The sequence below is a fragment of the Nyctereutes procyonoides genome, unplaced genomic scaffold (assembly GCF_905146905.1).
Source record: "Nyctereutes procyonoides isolate TBG_1078 unplaced genomic scaffold, NYPRO_anot_genome, whole genome shotgun sequence".
NCBI classification, from domain to species: domain Eukaryota; kingdom Metazoa; phylum Chordata; class Mammalia; order Carnivora; family Canidae; genus Nyctereutes; species Nyctereutes procyonoides.
In genome coordinates this window covers 5127784-5139791 of record NW_026575129.1, presented here as the reverse complement: position 1 = coordinate 5139791, position 12008 = coordinate 5127784, and the positions used below count along the sequence as shown (strand labels likewise).

Below are 12008 nucleotides of genomic sequence, written 5' to 3'. Positions count from 1 at the left end.
ATCAGAACTGTCCCTCATCCCTCTTAGAGGGGAGAAGGGGAGAGAGTGTGAGTGTGTGTGTAATGGAAATGTGGAGATAGAGCCAGATAGCAGAGAAGATGGTAACTAAAAGTTCTTGGTGAGGACTTAATAAGCTATCACCACCAACCATTTCCTAGATGGATATTACTGAAAAACTTTTCTGACACTCAGAGTCAGAGAAAGTATTAATTCATGTTTCTGCTTGTTACAGGGGAACTAAGCAAAAGTTGTCTGAAAGCCAAACTTCTGTAGGCAGTTATTAAAGAAATATGTGCTGATCAAACAGTCTCTGAAGTCACTTTTGGGACTGATTCCTAACATTTTAGAGGTGGCTGAGGTTAGGTAACTTGTCCAAGATTTTACAGACTGGAATAGAATAAAGTACATGTTTCTTACTGCTGGTCTACTGCTTTACCTACCTCCATGGGAAATAGCATAGTATCTTAAAAGCCATCCAAAAGGTCTTTGGGGTGCTTGCCTGATGACCTATGCAGTGGCCTCTAATTCAGACAGCAGAGGATTTAGATTAGAGGTAATGGAAGAAACACAGATGTAGCTGGAATAACACGGAAGTAAGCAGATAATGCACCTGTGTTTCAAAATTCTGAGTGAAAATTATTTCCAACTAAAAATTCTAGCCCCAGCTAAATTATAAATCAAGTATGAAGGTATATTGGAGATGTTTTCATTCCTGCAAAATCTCAAAACTTTTACTTCCGTTAGTTAATATTATTAGTAGCCTATTCAAAATCTTTTCCAACCCTTAAGAAAACCCTGACTGTATATGGAATTAATTCACTGACCATTTAACTCCGGGGATAATGTTGTCATACCAAGCTCCAAAAGTTGATCTTGATTAATCTAGGCTGATCAAAGTCATCCCTGTCACTGTCACTTCTAGGAACTGGTTTAAGAGTGAGCATGTGGGATGCCTGGGTGGCTCAGTGATTGAGCGTCTGCCTCTAGCTCAGGGCATGAATGATCCCAGGTCCGGGGATCAAGTCCCACATCGGGCCCCTGTGGGAAGCCTGGTTCTCCCTCTATGTCTCTGCCTCTCTCTGTCTCTCATGAGTAAATAAACAAAATCTTAAAAAAAAAAAAAAAAGTAAGCATGTGATTCAATTCTGAAAAGGAGATGAGATAATGATGAGATGCTAGTGAGCATCTGAGAAAAGTTCCCTGACCCCTAAGAAAGAGTCACAGGAAATGTTGATCCTTTTTTTCCCTTTGGACATTGTCGATTCTGGGTTTCATGCATGAAAGAGCTGCAGCCACCTTGTCATAAGCCTCATGATGAAGCCAGCAGGGCAGGAAGACAGAGCCTGGAGAGCTGCAAAGGAGAGGAGCCGAAGGCCACTCTTCCTCTGAGGTCTCTGTAATGTGAGATTATTTATTTATTTTTAAAGATTTTACTTATTTATTCATGAAAGACATAGAGAGAGGCAGAGACATAGGCAGAGGGAGGAGCAGGGTCCCTGCAAGGAGCCTGATGTGGGACCTGATCCTGGATCCCAGGATCATGCTCTGAGCAGAAGGCAGACGCTCAACCACTGAGCCACTCAGGCGCCCCATGAGATTATTTATATTCTTATGTTGGAGCCCCTGTGAATTCACGTGTCCTATTCCCTGCAAGCAAATGCACAGAATGTGAGGTAAGAGAATTCCTAGGATGATGGTAAAGGTAGGTCTCAGGACAGTAGCTGTGCAGCAGGCCTAGGGAGCAACCAGTTCAAATGAGTAGGACAAAGGGCCCCAGGAGGAATGATTCCAGTGAGAAAAAGTGGAATCAGTAGTTCAATCACATGGAAAAATGTCTAGAGAGGTGTTTTACAAAGCTATTGGAGAGTACAGGGAGAGTCAGATACAGACTCAAATAAAAGAATGAAGTGAAAACAAGCAATTGTTATCTTCACAAATACAAAAAACAAAAAAGTTTTGAAAGAAAGAAAATGCACTTGTCCTCATACCTGGCTTATGATTAAGCGATACTTACTGGCAGTCACAGTGAAAACTATGAAGAGGAATGAGACGGAAGGAAACTGGAATGAGTACACTGGGAGGTCAGAGCAGGAAAGGTTGAACACTCCCATCCAGCACAATGAGAAGCCAAGTAATAATGTGTCATGATGATGAACCAAGAGGTAGGCAGATAAACCTATTATTTAGAGTATGGAAGAAAGCAATGAAAGAGCTGAAAGCAGCTGCCTTGGGACTGGATGGGGAGGAGGCATGGAGTGAAGGCACAGAAGCAGGGGTCTACTGCCTGTTAGCATGAGCCTTTTAGCATCACTTAATGTTTAAAATTATGTCTATGAATAAAAATTTTAATCCATAAGATAAAATGTCAGAACACTTACAGCTTAGTAGTCAGTTCACATAAACGCTTATCACTGACCCTTCCCTGCTGGTGAACTCTTGTTTATCCCACTGGGTCTTAGCTTATAAGCTCCTCCTGTCACTTTGGATGCAGATTAATAGACATGAAACTGCTTCCATGAGAGAATTTATGATGTGTTTTTCAAAACCGCATGGTGGTGAGAGGCAAAGATTGCCTAACGTTACATTTATCTCAGGTCCAGTGCTTTGTTTTATTTGGGCCAGCTTCCTGATTTCTTTTTCAGGTCCATCTTTAGTACTTTTCCAAAATAACATTTGGACTCTGGAGTGTCTTGGGTAATGGATTTTCCATTATAGCACACCAACTGTGTAAACGATCACTGGCTCACAGGCTGGGAGCTTAAAAAAATTACTACTGAACAGGAAAATAGAATTATACTAAAACTGACTAAATTACTTATAGCACTTAAATTTATTTCTATTGGCTAATAGTGTTCTTTCCCATGAAATGTCTCATTCCTGTGACATTGGTAAACAGTGGAAAGGCTAGCAAAAATACTGTAGGTCCCATATACCAGTTCTAGCAGAGTAGAAAAGAATCTGCGAGCAAATCCTACAATTCCAGACTCAGTTCAGCCCTCACCCTGGTGCCCCATTCAGGCAAGCCACTTGACCTGAGATCCAGTTTCCCTGTCAAGTTAAGATAAAACATACATCCATTACAGAATGATGGGGATGATATTTGGGGAAATATATCAGACATTTTTAAAGATGACTAATATACTTGATTGTCAGGGCATTTTTCCCGAGACGAATCTAAGAGTAAAACCTACACATCCCCCTGATCCCATCTTTTTCTGGTAGAAAAATGAGTAAAGAAAGACCAGAGAAACCCTCAGAGATGGCAAAAGTAAATGTGAATTCTACTTGACCCTAAGCTTAGAGAAAATGAATTCAGACAAATGTCATTTATAATCAACATCCACAGCTTTTATTTCTAACAAGCACTAAGTTCATGTACCCATGAATTTTGAGTTATCAAACATGAAAACCAACAAAAACAACAACAAAAAGAAAACCAACAACATTCTAGTTGTATTTATTGTAAGCAGTATTTCATACCTGGATCCTCTTTGTTTTCATCCTCATTGACCAAGAATCCCATGTGATAATTTCCCACCTCTTGTAAGTAACTTTTTTCTAATTCACAAACTGGTGGATAATGGGTGACAAAGAGGGTTAAAGATTTCACCTAAAACAGTAAGACATAATAAATTTTATTTTAAAGTTTTACTTGAAACTTTTTTTTTAAGTTCAAAATTTCATAAACACTGCCAGAAAAGTACATTGAACATTCATATATTCTTTATCTAGACAATCAACTATTTTGCCAAAACACACATACACACACACACACACTCTTTCTGAACCATTTGAGAATTGGAGATATGATAGTTCATCCCTAAATACCCAAAATTCTATCTTCTAATAACAAAAATATTCTTCTACTAACTAGAATAAAGTTATTATACTCAAGAAATTTAACATTGATATATTATTATTACCGAACATTAATCCACAAATTTCCTTACCTGTCACAGTAATACTTTTTTTTATCTAAAGATTTTGTTAAAAAAAATAAAAATAAAAATAAAGATTTTGTTTATTTATTCATGAGAGACACACACACACACAGAGAGAGAGAGAGGCAGAAACATAGGCAGAGGGAGAAGCAGGCTCCATGCAGGGAGCCCGATGTGGGACTTGATCATGGGACTCCAGGACCACTCCCTGAGCCGAAGGCAGATGCTCAACTGCTAAGCCACCCAGGCATCACAGTAATATTTTTTTATATATGTTTTCCAATATTTAAAAAAAATCAAGGATCATGTATGCCATGCATTTGGTCATGTCTCTTTAGTCTTCCTCAATCTAAAGAAGAGTTCCCAGGGCAGCTCGGGTGGCTCAGTGGTTTAACACTGCCTTCAGCCCTGGGTGTGATCCTGGAGACCCAGGATCGAGTCCTACATAGGGCTCCCTGCATGGAGCCTGCTTCTCCGTCTGCCTGTGTCTCTGCCTCTCTCTCTCTGTGTCTCTCATGAATAAATAAATAAAATCTTTAAAAAATATTTAAAAATAAATAAATAAAAGAGTTCCCAGTCTTTCTTTTTTGTCTTTAATGGTTTTGAAATATACAGGAGTTGTTCTGTATAATGTGCCTCAATTTGGATTTGGCTGTTTTCCCCTAATAAGATTAAACCTTATTGCCAGAAACACTACATTTTTATGTACTCTTTTCATATCAGGAGGTACATGATATAAATCTGACCCATTATTGGGGAGGCTAAATTTGTTTATTTGGTTTACACGAGCACCCAGAAGATTTCTTCACTATATTGACACCTTTCTCCTTCATAGTTAATAACTTGTGGGGTAATACTTTGATATTATGTGAATACCCTTTTCTCCAACAATCTCCCATCTCAAAATTTTACCATCGTTGATCATCATTGCCTGAATCTGTTATTACTGTGGTAACTAGTAAATGTTGATTAAAAAAAATTCTCTCTGTATTTACTAGTTGGCATTCTGTAAAAATCAGCTTTCTTTTTCTCCACCCTACCGCCACCATTTTAAAATTTATATTTGTTTTGCTAGTATTAATATGGATTTATGGATTCTTTAATAAGTATTATTTTAAAGCACACATTATTAAGTATTCTAGAATCCCTAATTTCTTTCATTCATTCATTCATTCATTTTTATTTTATTCATTTACTTTATTTACTTTATTTACTTTATTTATTTATTTATTTATTTATTTATTTATTTATTTATTTATAATAGAGAGAGAGGGGTGGGGGGCAGAGACACAGGAGGAGGGAGAAGCAGGTTCCATGCAGGGAGCCCGACGCAGGACTTGATCCCGAGATTCCAGGATCGCGCCCTGGGCCAAAGGCAGGTGCTAAACCGCTGAGCCACCCAGGGATCCCCGAATCCCTAATTTCTTAAATCTTAAAAGAAGTTAACACCAAATCTTGGTCTAAAAATTCGTAGAAGGGGTGCCTGGGTGGCTCAGTTAAGTAGCCAATTCTTAATTTCAGCTCAAGTCATGATCTCAGGGTGTTGGATTGAGCCCCACACTGGGCTCCATGCTCAGTGGGGAGTCTGCTTGATGAGTCTTTTATCCCCCTCCCCCTGCTCACATGTTCTCTCTATAATAAATAAATAAATCTTTTTAAAAAATGATAAAAATCAGAAGTGGGTAATTAAATCAAAGAACTTCAGTTTTGATTCATCTGCCATTCACCTCATTAAAAGTCAGAACATGTGCCTTCTCTCTTATAACAATTACAATAAACCTATTAAGGCAAGATTTCTTTGAAGAGCTGCTCTTAAAATCTGCTCTGAAGTATCTTTGGACCAGCTGTCTCCATGATGCCCCTTCCCTGAACTGACAGGCATTTCTCACCAGAAGACCAAAGGGTTTGGGTTACAATACTGCTCTCCTCAAGGCCACTTTCAGCTTGCAGCCGCAATACACAGCCTCCTCATTCCTCCTCACTGCTATCACTTCCCCATCCCAGCAATCAAAAGACACCATGAAAATACAGATTTTCATCTATAAAAGGGGTAGATTCTTGCTCCTGAAGAATCCTCTTCAATGACTTACCTCTAATATAAATTTTACCTAAAAATAACACTTTCTTCATTAACATTTAAAACTCAAAAAAAAAAACCCTGCTATAGAAGCAATGATAACATAAGTGACAAATTTAATTGTCTTAATTTGTTCCTGAGGGTTCTTAAATGAATCTTTAAAATATTGCTAAAATCTTTAAAAAACTGCTTCTGGTAGTCAGCCTCTATCATGGCCCCAAAGTTCTTTACCTCCCAATGTTCATGCCCTTGAGCAGCCTCTTCTCACAATGAATCAAGGCTTGCCCTTGAGCTCAAACGAGTATGATGGTAATGACTGTGGATTCTGAAGCTAGATCATGAAATGCATTTTTGTCATCAATGCACAAAATACTTTGGCCTCTTGGAATGCTTCTGGAGGAAGCCAGAAGCCACTCTGTAAGGCTATTCAAACAGATCTATGGAAAGGTCCAAAGGAAAAAGGAAGTGAGAGCCCTGGCCAACTGCCAGCACTAATTTGCCAGCCAAAGGTGAGCCCCACTGGAAGAGCGTCCCCCAGCCCCAGTCAGGCCTTCAGATGACACCAGCCCTGGTTGACAACTTGAATGCAACCTTAGGAGAGAGCATGAGCCAAAACCACCTGCCAAAACCACCCAGCTAAGCTGCTCTTGAACTCCTTACCTCCAGGCACCATGAGAGATATAAAAAATAATTATTATTGTTTTAAGCCACTAAGTTTTGAGGTAATTTGTTATGCAGTCATAGTAATGATCTGCAGCTATAGAGTAGGAAGAATGAAATCAAACTCAGAGGTGGCAAATTCAGTCTGTCACAATTTGTTCCTAAAGGCTCTTAATTCAATGTTTAAAATGTGCTTTGGAGGCAGTAACAGGACTTTACTGAACCTGTGGTATGTAGTTTCTACAATAATTAGAGAGATGTTCCTGAGCTCTTTTTGCAAATAAAGAGTTTTCTAAAGAAAAATGAAAAGTTATTTAAAGTGGAAAACATGCCATCATTAACTACATAATCTAATTAAAAGTTCAAACAAAAAACTGAAACCCCTAGAAGTTTAAAGAGTTCATTTCTGCATTCTGTGTTACACGAAGAAATAGGAGTAAAAAATATGCTTTTATTGGTTATGTAAGGAAGAGAGGAAGAAATGAAGATGGAGGAAAGACAAAAAGAAAAATGTTTTAAAAATGGAGAACAAAAAGAGAAAGAAAAACTGAAGAACAGATAAGGTTCAGGGCAAGTGCCAAGAAGGAGACAGAAAGGAAGAGATCAGAATGAACAAAGGGAGAGTGTGTTAACAAAGGGGAGTGTTTGATGGAGATGACAGAAACTGAGACTTTAACACAAACAAAACTTCACAGTGAGGTGCTCAGAACTGCACTCTGGAAAAAACAGATATGCACTGAAGGAGTGAAACAGAAAGACACAAAAACATGAGATCAAAGGCCTCTATGGAGATCCTATAGGATACTACCGAAAAAAGAATTTCAGAGGTACAAATGGCTCTGTCTCCTTTTTTGTTCTTTCCTTAAGGACTGGGTTGTAGGTGGGGAAAGGGTCCCTGCAATTAGTTTGCCAAGGATATTAAGAAACAGATCTGGGTGGAAATACTGTCAGAGAGGCTTTATCATACTGACCAGGTTTATTTTGCTTCAGCAAATGCAAAGACGACACATCAAAAAAATTAGAGAAATGATGTAGGGCCAATCCATCTAAGTTTAATGTATAGAGTTTTAACAGTCGATTGAAGGTATAGGGTCATTTAATAATAATTAAAGATAATTTTGAATATTGAGAAGCTGAGGCCAGAAAAACAATCCGTATACTATGCCCCATTCACATACAAAAAAGTGTGTAAGATACTCACATCTCTAATAAAATGCTCGAGTGTAGCATAAGCAATGGCAATTCCATCATGGGTGCTTGTCCCTCTTCCCAATTCATCCAGGATAACTAAGGACTGGGATGTTGCTTGTCTTATTATTTCTGCCGTGTCCATTAGTTCTTCCATAAAGGTACTCTGTCCTTTATATATGTTATCTGCAGCGCCCATCCTACAAATAAGATGAAGACAACTTGATTTTTCCTCTGAATTTTATTAGGAAGTCACGTATTACTTTATGAACCATAAAGCATCCCTGAGGGTCTATATACTTTGAGCCAATAATAGCTGAAATCATATTAAACAAAAGAAAATATGGGTAGCCCGGGTGGCTCAGCAGTTTAGTGCCGCCGTCAGCCAAGGGTGTGATCGTGGAGACCCGGGATCGAATCCCACGTCGGGCTCCCTGCATGGAGCCTGCTTCTCCCTCTGCCTGTTTCTGCCTCTCTCTGTGTATCTCATGAATAAATAAAATCTTAAAAAAAGAAAAAAAAAAAGAAAATACGTGTTGGATATAAAAGAGTACCTAACATCTAAGTGCATCTTGTAGAAAGACTATGGATAGATTCTGAGGTATTACACAGAGCTCCCCAAAAGTAGGGAAACCTCTGACCCTATCTTCTGAGCAATCATTCCAAGCCAAAGTTTTAGTATTCACAGGGAAAGATAATGCTTCTGTGTTTAAAAATTCATGAGTACTAGAAAATTATAGAACTAAAGGGTTTTTTTCTAGTATTTCTTTCTTTTTTAAAATTTATTTTTTATTTTTTATTTTTTTAAAGGTAGCCTGGTTAGGTTGCATGACAATTTTTTTAAAAAACTTCATTTATTTATTCATGAGAGACAGAGAGAGAGAGAGAGAGAGAGAGAGAGAGAGAGAGAGAGGTAGAGACACAGGCAGAAGGAGAAGCGGGATCCATGCAGGGAGCCCGACGTGGGACTTGATCCCGGGTCTCCACGATCACGCCTTGGGCTGAAGGTGGCACTAAACCACTGAGCCACCCGGGCTGCCCTCCTTCTTTTTTTAAAAGAAAAAAAATTTTATTTATTTATTCATGAGAGACACACAGAGAGAGGCAGAGACACACACAGGCAGAGGGAGGAACAGGCTTCCCACGAGGAGCCTGATGTGGGACTCAATTCCAGGACCCCAGGATTACGACCTGAGCCAAAGGCAGGTTGGCTCAACCCCAAGCCACCCAGGCACCCTCTAGTATTTCCTTAAGAAGATCTCACAGTGTATTACAAATTATAGTACCATGTTGAAATAATTTATTTATGTAAGCTAAAACTTTTTACTAGAATCATAGATGTTTAGTAATCTCAGACACCTTAATACAGGTTCCTAAAGTGAACTTCATGGAACACAGTTCTTAAGGATGTCATGGCATGTGTGCAAAAGATGTAAGGGTTTCTTTCTTCCCTGTAAGACTTCCAGGATCCTTTAATATTCTACTCGACATTGTGCATTTTTTAGAGAAAGATCTACTGGATAGTATTTCTCTAACTCATTTAACTGTGAACCCCTAAAACTCCCAGTGAACCCTGTGGCAATAATGGTCTGCAGAACACATTTGGGAAAATGCCTATTTAGTTCAAAAAGATCTGGGCAGCCCGCGTGGCTCAGTGGTTTAGCGCCTGCCTTCAGCCCAGGGCGTGATCCTGGAGTCCCGGGATCAGGTCCCACGTCGGGCTCCCTGCGAGGAGCCTGCTTCTCCCTCTGCCTGTGTTTCTGCCTCTCTCTCTGTGTCTCTCATGAATAAATAAAATCTTAAAAAAAAAAAAAGATTCTGAAGAAAAAAAGCAGGGAAGGGGGTAGCAGGGGAGGGGCAGAGAAGCATAAAAGCAATACTCACTCAAGGTCATGCACTTAATAGCAAAACCTAGAAATCAGGTTTTCGACCCACTAACCAACTTTGTGAGTTCTGGTTAACTACTTTCTCAGCAAATACCTTCATCAATGTAGTTCTGCTATAATAATTCACATGACCTACAGAAGCATAATGTACCTTTTCTTTCTGGAGAAAATCATGGTGAAATCCAGCCTTAACCATTTCTGGGCTGGAGCCTTGCTTGTACTGGGCAGGGAAGATGGAGTACAACGTTTTCTCCACAGATCCATAGACCCTTAGGAGAATCAATATTATTTAGAAACTAACTCCATATATGATAACTCTCCCTTAGATGGAGTTAGGTTTTACAGAAAGTGATTTAATTTTATCCATTTTAAAATCAATAACTATAAGACATAATTTCTGAAATGCTGCTAACTTATGACCCAGAATGTATTCTTTTCTCTTTTTTTAAAGATTTTATTTATTTATTCATAGAGACACAGAGAGAGAGAGGCAGAGACACAGGTCAAGGGAGAAGCCAGCTCCATGCAGGGAGCCCGACATGGGATTCGATCCCGGGTCTCCAGGATCAGGCCCTGGGCTGAAGGCGTCGCTAAACCACTGAGTCACCCGGGCTGCCCACCAGAATGCATTCTATTCATTCACAGCATTCTATGATACTGTTATTTATAGCAACTTTCAATGTTTATTAATATTTCTCCTCACCACAAAGAAGGTTAAACTTTCCCATCTCTGAAACCACTCTGAATTCTTTACAATCGTAATGTTTGATCCCTATTTAACAAGGTTGCTTTTACTCCTAACAAGTTGCAAGTTAACAAAAAGAATGAATCTTTAGCTGGTAACAAAATGCTCTGATAAGGCAAATGTTGGAGGGATGGTCTTTGAGTCTCAAGAATTACAATAATAATGGACACCTGGGTGGCTCAGTGGTTGTGTGTCTGCTTTTGGCTCAGAGCATGATCCCGGAGGAGTTCCAAGACAGAGTCCCAAATCGGGCTTCCTGCATGGGGCTTGCTTCTCCCTCTGCCTGTGTCTGCCTCCCTCTGTGTCTCTCATGAATAAATAAATAAAACCTTAAAAAAGAGAATTATGATAATAAGAAAGCACTAAATAAGATTTTAATACAATAGTTCAAGTATTATACTTAAAGAGTTTTTTAGAAACAGTAGGGTAACAGAGTGGCCTGGCTAGAAATTTCATGAACTGTAGGGATGCTCTTGGGAAGATACTTTTAGGAAGATACACACACATATGTATAAACCATCTAGTATATGACAAGGGAGAGATTTCTAATCAGGAAGGGAGGAAAGGATGAATGATCAATCTACAAAAAACATGTCAGCTAACTGGTTATTTCAGAAAACAAAATAAAACAGATGTGCCCCTACTCAAACCGTATTCCAAAATAAAGGTATATGGATTTAAAAGCAAAGTTTAGTGTAAAAAAAAAGAAATAATAAACATACCAAGAAGTATAAATGAAATTTAATCTCTGGATAGGTAGATAAGTAGCTTTATAAACTCAGCACCAAAATATGTGTAAAGCAAAAAACACACAGGAAAAAGTTAAGGGCAAATCACAAACTGACATAAATATTTGCAACATGTATAAAAAAGGGTTAACCTTTCTAAAACAAAGACTCTCATAAAGCAAAACAAAATGGTAGACATTCCAACAGAGACAGGCAAAGGACAGGAAGAGTCAATTCACACACAAAAACTCATGAAAATATTCACATATTATGCAAGTTCAAACAGAAAAAAATGCTGTTTTATATACCTCAAATAGCAAAGAGATGAAAAAGAGCAATGACATCTACCACTGTCAAGAGTATAGGGAAAAGGGTATTCTTTGATGAGCTCAAGAGTTGTTACAGTCTCCCAAAGCACGATTTTGTGGTGTCTGTCAGAAATCATTCACCATCCACAAATTTCACTCTAGAAATTAACACTATGGAAATTATTGCAGAGGTATGAAAAACGCATGTACAAATATATTTCTAAATGTTATCTAGTGAAAAACTGGAGAAATCAATTGCCTAGGGGGGAAGAAAAGTAACACTAGATGGAAAACTATGCAATCAGGAGAACTGGCAAAGTCGGAACCAATGACACTGGAAAATGGTCACAACAAATCATATGTGCAAACGCTGGGTAACCAAAAAGCATCTGGATGCAGTGGAGGAATGTGCTAGGGAAATAGGCCTTCCCAGGTGCTGAGGAAGCACAGGCCAGTGCTGAGAACACCTGAAGTA

The 12008-nt window shown here is 38.8% G+C and overlaps 1 protein-coding gene across 2 annotated transcripts in view; it reads right to left on the bottom strand.

The window, feature by feature from the left end:
- MSH3 (mutS homolog 3) overlaps window positions 1-12008 on the bottom strand; it is a 181445-nt gene that overhangs the window by 8040 nt on the left and 161397 nt on the right. For both annotated transcript variants that reach the window (XM_055342287.1, XM_055342288.1), the window contains 2 exons: window positions 7880-8066; window positions 3481-3610 (listed from right to left, as the gene is read on the bottom strand). In XM_055342287.1, the coding sequence (XP_055198262.1) occupies window positions 3481-3610; window positions 7880-8066 (317 nt within the window). The remainder of the gene's footprint in view (window positions 1-3480; window positions 3611-7879; window positions 8067-12008) is intronic.